This window comes from Pteropus vampyrus, unplaced genomic scaffold, assembly GCF_000151845.1.
Source record: "Pteropus vampyrus isolate Shadow unplaced genomic scaffold, Pvam_2.0 Scaffold471, whole genome shotgun sequence".
Classification (NCBI taxonomy): domain Eukaryota; kingdom Metazoa; phylum Chordata; class Mammalia; order Chiroptera; family Pteropodidae; genus Pteropus; species Pteropus vampyrus.
Window position 1 is genome coordinate 574,619 of NW_011889252.1, and position 4,988 is coordinate 579,606.

At 42.9% G+C, this 4,988-nt stretch overlaps 1 protein-coding gene across 1 annotated transcript in view; it reads right to left on the minus strand.

Moving 5' to 3' along the window:
* SCN8A (sodium voltage-gated channel alpha subunit 8) overlaps positions 1-4,988 on the minus strand; it is a 180,167-nt gene that overhangs the window by 23,473 nt on the left and 151,706 nt on the right. The window contains exon 20 of the mRNA XM_023524541.1: positions 3,642-3,912. Coding sequence (XP_023380309.1) covers positions 3,642-3,912 — 271 coding nt within the window. The remainder of the gene's footprint in view (positions 1-3,641; positions 3,913-4,988) is intronic.

Here is a 4,988-nt window from a genome sequence, read left to right on the forward strand (position 1 = left end):
GAGTTCAATTTCTGCCTAAAACAAGGGCCTCAAAGCCTTATCAAGACACAGAAGCACCAATCAATCATTTTCCTTTCATCCATCGTTATCAATAAGAATCCATATTGAGATATCTTTTGCCTACCACTGCCAAATACAGCCAATTCTTAAACACAAATAATCTAAAATTGCCAGATTCTTAGTGAGACATTGATAGGTACATCTGAAGGTAAGCTATCACATTGTAACTAAGTACTCGAGTTCGAAATATCCCTGATCAGCTTTCTCCTGTGAAATTATGCCAGGTAAAGGCTGCAAAGAACTAAGTTTGGGGTAGCTATAGGCCCCTTATAAGCAAGAAGGCCCTCAGCTCTTTGGGGGAGGGTAGTAAGAGTAATTTATTTGATAATAAATAGGTCTAAAGTGGGGAAGAGGGGGAGGAGGTATAGATGCCAAGAGGTTGGCTCTAAATGTTGTTGAAAAAATCTGCGCTTGACTGATCAATCTGGCCAAGAACTCCTGAGACAAGATCAATAAGGATCCTATCTGGGTTACTCCTTAGTAGTTGAGGTCTTTCATATAGTCCTCTGACCTTCCATGTTAAACTCACACTGGAGATAATCAGAACATTGCTGAAAGTATACTTTTAGGAAAGAATCAAACCTGAAAAAGAAAAAGGGTTGAGAAGTCAAAATGCAGGGTATCTATGGCTGTAGGCATGGGAAAAAAGGGGAAGACATTGCGTGACTGTTCCAAAATGATGAGAACACTTTCAAACAGAATGTTTTTAGTAGTCTAAACTCAGGACGAGGTGAGTGGTCTCTGAAAGTTCCCACTCTGGAAGCAATATGCTGGCTAACCTCTGGATATGATGGGGCAAATTTCCCTGGGGAAAAGATCACAAAATTCTTTTACAGGACAAGACTTCCAGTGCAAGCAAGAACCTGAGCAAAATAAAATGTTGTCTCTGTTTGGGAACTCACATGGCTTAAAAATAGAGAATTAACCCTAGAAATTGTCTGGATTATCTCATGATTCTAAAAAGTACTCTCAGCAGCTTTAAGGGGCAATAAGGAAGAATGAAAATTCATTAGGGAAACAAACCCAGTGATGAATAACAGATTCTGACATTAGTCACTGATGGATGAAATGGTAGGAAGAAGAGTCTCTCAGAGATGGTGTTAAATTAGAACCTAAAATTTACGCTGCAGATGTTCTAAACTGCCAAGGGCACTAGACATTTTACCCAAAATGACAGCAAAAACTCTAATAGTTTCAGCTGTCCAAGTGTCACTCTAAGCCTTATTTTCCATCCGCAACTCAAAAGTGGCAACCAGTGCAGCCATGGTTTGGAACGGGGCCCTCCCTGCACACTCTGCATCCACCATGGATATTTGTGTGTGTCTCATCTTTTTGGCCCTTAGATGTGCCCATGCTGTTTACTCTCTATCTCCCCAATACCTGGCAGGAGGCTTTGCATGTTGTGGGTGGTCAATAAACACTCGATATGTGAAGACCAAATGCAGTATTCTGTCCAAGAGAAGTCGATAGAAGGGAGCGCCCTGGGAGAGCCTTGTTCCCAGAATGCTGGATTGCCGCCAGCCTGGAATCAGGCCCGTGGCCCCGCAAGCTAGTGTAAGCTTCCCAGGGGCTGAAGCACACCTGTCTCTCCCCTGTGACAGACTCCTTATGCCTTCTGGGACAATTCTATACAGAGAATGGTATTTGATTTATATTTGTTTACTAATAACAGGTACAGAGGCATTCTCAGGAGCCATTATCAGGCCCCATAGCAATGTAAGAATCCAGCAACTCCTAAAAGCTGGAGGGATTATGTGTTGCTGTTAGTTGGCTACATGCTTGTCTCATGCTTTTTATTTCCCTGCCACGTAGTACAAAAACTGATAAAAACGTTTGCTAACTAGATGGTGATGTGCAGCACTATTAATGTTTTTTGCAGCTTATTGTGTATCAAAGGGATGTGGGATACCTGATCAATATCCCTGAATCCTAGGATTACTCAACCCAGAGAGAAGAGGAAGAAAGTGGTTCAGGTTAGGGTGGACAGTGGAGGCAAACTTCATGGTTGGGGAGATTCGTTCCAAATCAGCTTCCCTAGGGCTGTTGGGAATGTGGCAGTGGATGTATCTGTCTGAGTTCTTGGTGGGTCCAGAAGATGAAGGGCTTTTAGGACTCCCATAGGTTTCCTACCTGACTCTAAGTGGTCCTGAAGAATTAGAGTGAAATGAAGACTCTATGACACTTCCCTGTTCTCTAGAAAGAGAGCTGGCCGGGCATCACTTTAGTTCTCCGGGCCCTATCCTAAGCCCATGCCTTAATTCTGAGAGCTCATATTTCCATCTGTGGGAGGTAGAGGCCCTTCTGCCACAAGGTGCTATCAACAGTTGCTGAAGGGAGTGCTGAAACCTCGCTAGGAGGGTCTCAGACTGGCGCTCCCTGGGGCAGTACCCATTTGGTTCACTGTAAGGGCAAAGGGTAATCTCCTCACCTCATTTAGGCACTTCTAAACATTTTGCTTTTTGAAATGGAGAATGCAGATGGAAGCATAGTGACAGCTCTTAAAATGAGTTATTAACTGTGGAAATTGTAGATACCCATGTTGGGGAAGGAAAGCATTTACACAGAGCAGATCATTGCTGCTGCCAAGTGCTGGGCTCCTGTTGTCCGAGGAAGAGATTTCTGTGGTGCTCTATTCTAGATCCTAGAAGCATGCTATAGGCAGTTTACCGTACAGCCAACAAAACCTATACTCGAAACGCATCAACCCAGCCTTCAAACACTCTACTTTCCTGGCACGTCTCAACCCTCAGCAGGAACTGAATTCTCCATAGGCCCTGGTTCTGCAATTCCCATTCACTCTTTTACTCAAATGCTGATTTGGCTGGAAGAAAAAAGTTTTAGTTATTACACGAAATAAGAGACAATCGTCACGGTTAGAAAAGCCAACAAGGAACAAATGCTGGTGGGGTAAGAAAGTTAGATGATGCAGCTTCCACCCTGAAAAATAAGACAGTATGTAATGGCCACCAAGCCTTGGAGATGATCTTGGAACCTGAGGGAAGAAAGAACTTTCTTAAGTTTGATCATCACTGTGGAAATGGCAATGTGTAGGAAGAGGAGGCTTTATATTGGTGTGAGCTCCCCTTCTCCCTGATAGACTGACTTGTTCAGATCAGTCTAATACGAAGACTGATTTTGGGTTGGATGGACACGTCCATGGGAACAGTCAGCAGGAGAGTCTACTAGATCCCCCCACCACCTGAATCCCAGCAGCACCCACTTAATTCTCTCACTCCTCTCACGGCAGCAGAAAGGAAGATATCCCGCTGGTTGGGACAAGAACCTTCCTGTTCCCAGCCTGATTAACAAGGGGCTTTGACACCAATGAGTCGACTTCCTATTCCTTATCTCTGCATCTTGTAAGCCAAACCACCATGGTAAAGACCTGGTTGGTTACTCCCTGGAGCAAATGCAAGGATTTCAGAGCCCCTTTCCCAAAGTTAAGCTCTGACTGCTCTGAAAGGAACTTTACCCAGACCTACATCTAAATCTTGTCTTACATTCCAGCCATTAGAAGAAGAAAAATCCCTGTTTTTGTTTTTCTGCTAGAGAGGGTGGGAAGTAGAAAGCAGGACACGTACAGCCACAATGAGGAAGTCCAGCCAGCACCAGGCATTGGTGAAGAACTTGACGAAGCCATAGGCTGTCCACTTGAGCAACATCTCCAGGATGAAGATATAGGTGAAGACTTTGTCAGCGTATTCCAGGATGGTACGAATGGTCTTTCTCTGCTCAACGTAGATGTCCTCGAAGGCCTGAAAGAGAGGCGGCAGCTGCCTATAGTGCCTAAAGGTAGACAAGCAACATCGGAAGTACTGCCATCCTGGGCTGCTCCTCCCACCTGTGGTTGGCCTATCATCAGCTTCCTGTGTCTTTCACTTTACTCCCCTGCTAGAAATGGCTTTTTGAAAAAAGCAGTTTTATTGAGATATACCATACAATTCAGCTATTTAAAGTGTACAAATTGACAGTTTTTAGTACAGAATTGTACATCCACTGCCACAATCAATTTTGCTGTATTTTCATTACCTCCAAAGAAAGCCCACATCCTTTAGCTGTCACTCTCTAGTCTATCTTTCCTTAGTCTTAGGCAACCACTAATCTGCTTTCTATTTCTATAGATTTGCCTATTCTGGACATTTCATATAAATGAAATCACACGATATCTGGTGTTTTGTGACTGGCTTCTTTAACTTAGCCTAAGTGAAATTGCTGGACCGTGGTAACTCTATGATTAATTTTTTCAGAAACTGCCAAACTGTTTTCCAAAGTGGTTGCTCCATCTTACTTTCTCACCGGCAATATACAAGGGTTCCTATTTCTTCACTTCCTTGTCAACACTGTATATGTTTATACAATAAAATCTTTTTCTCCTTTCAGCCCCCAACATCACAGATACAGATGGAGGGTCACAGGGCTGGGAGACACTCAGGCGATAAAAATCTTCATATTACTTTCCTTCTGTGGAATTCCCGAATGAGACAATTCCTGATACAAAGGAATGAGCATTCCCATGTGCAGAGGGGTGGACTGTACACGTGTGGTGCTAAAAGGACAGAATTCCTAAGGTATTAAAAAAACTGGAGGTAGAAAAAAGTCTCCTTAACTCCACTTGTGGAAATATATTCTATAACCCAACATATGTGAGATGCCTAAGACTGATCTTCATGTTCCTGGAAGCTCTAATCTCCTCCCTTTGAGGTCTCATCACAACTACATTCTAGTCTTTTCTTAGACATTTTAGCTGTGGTTTCACTTTGTTAGTCTCAAGTCTCATGCCTATAATTGTACTGAGTTAAGTATCCTGTTTTATTCAATTATGATAAATAAAAATTGTCAAAGGTGAGTAGTAAAGAAAGTTCAAACCATTTATTTCACTACTGCTCTTTGTGTGTGCAGATGGGAAAGAAATGAATAAAAGGATGAGG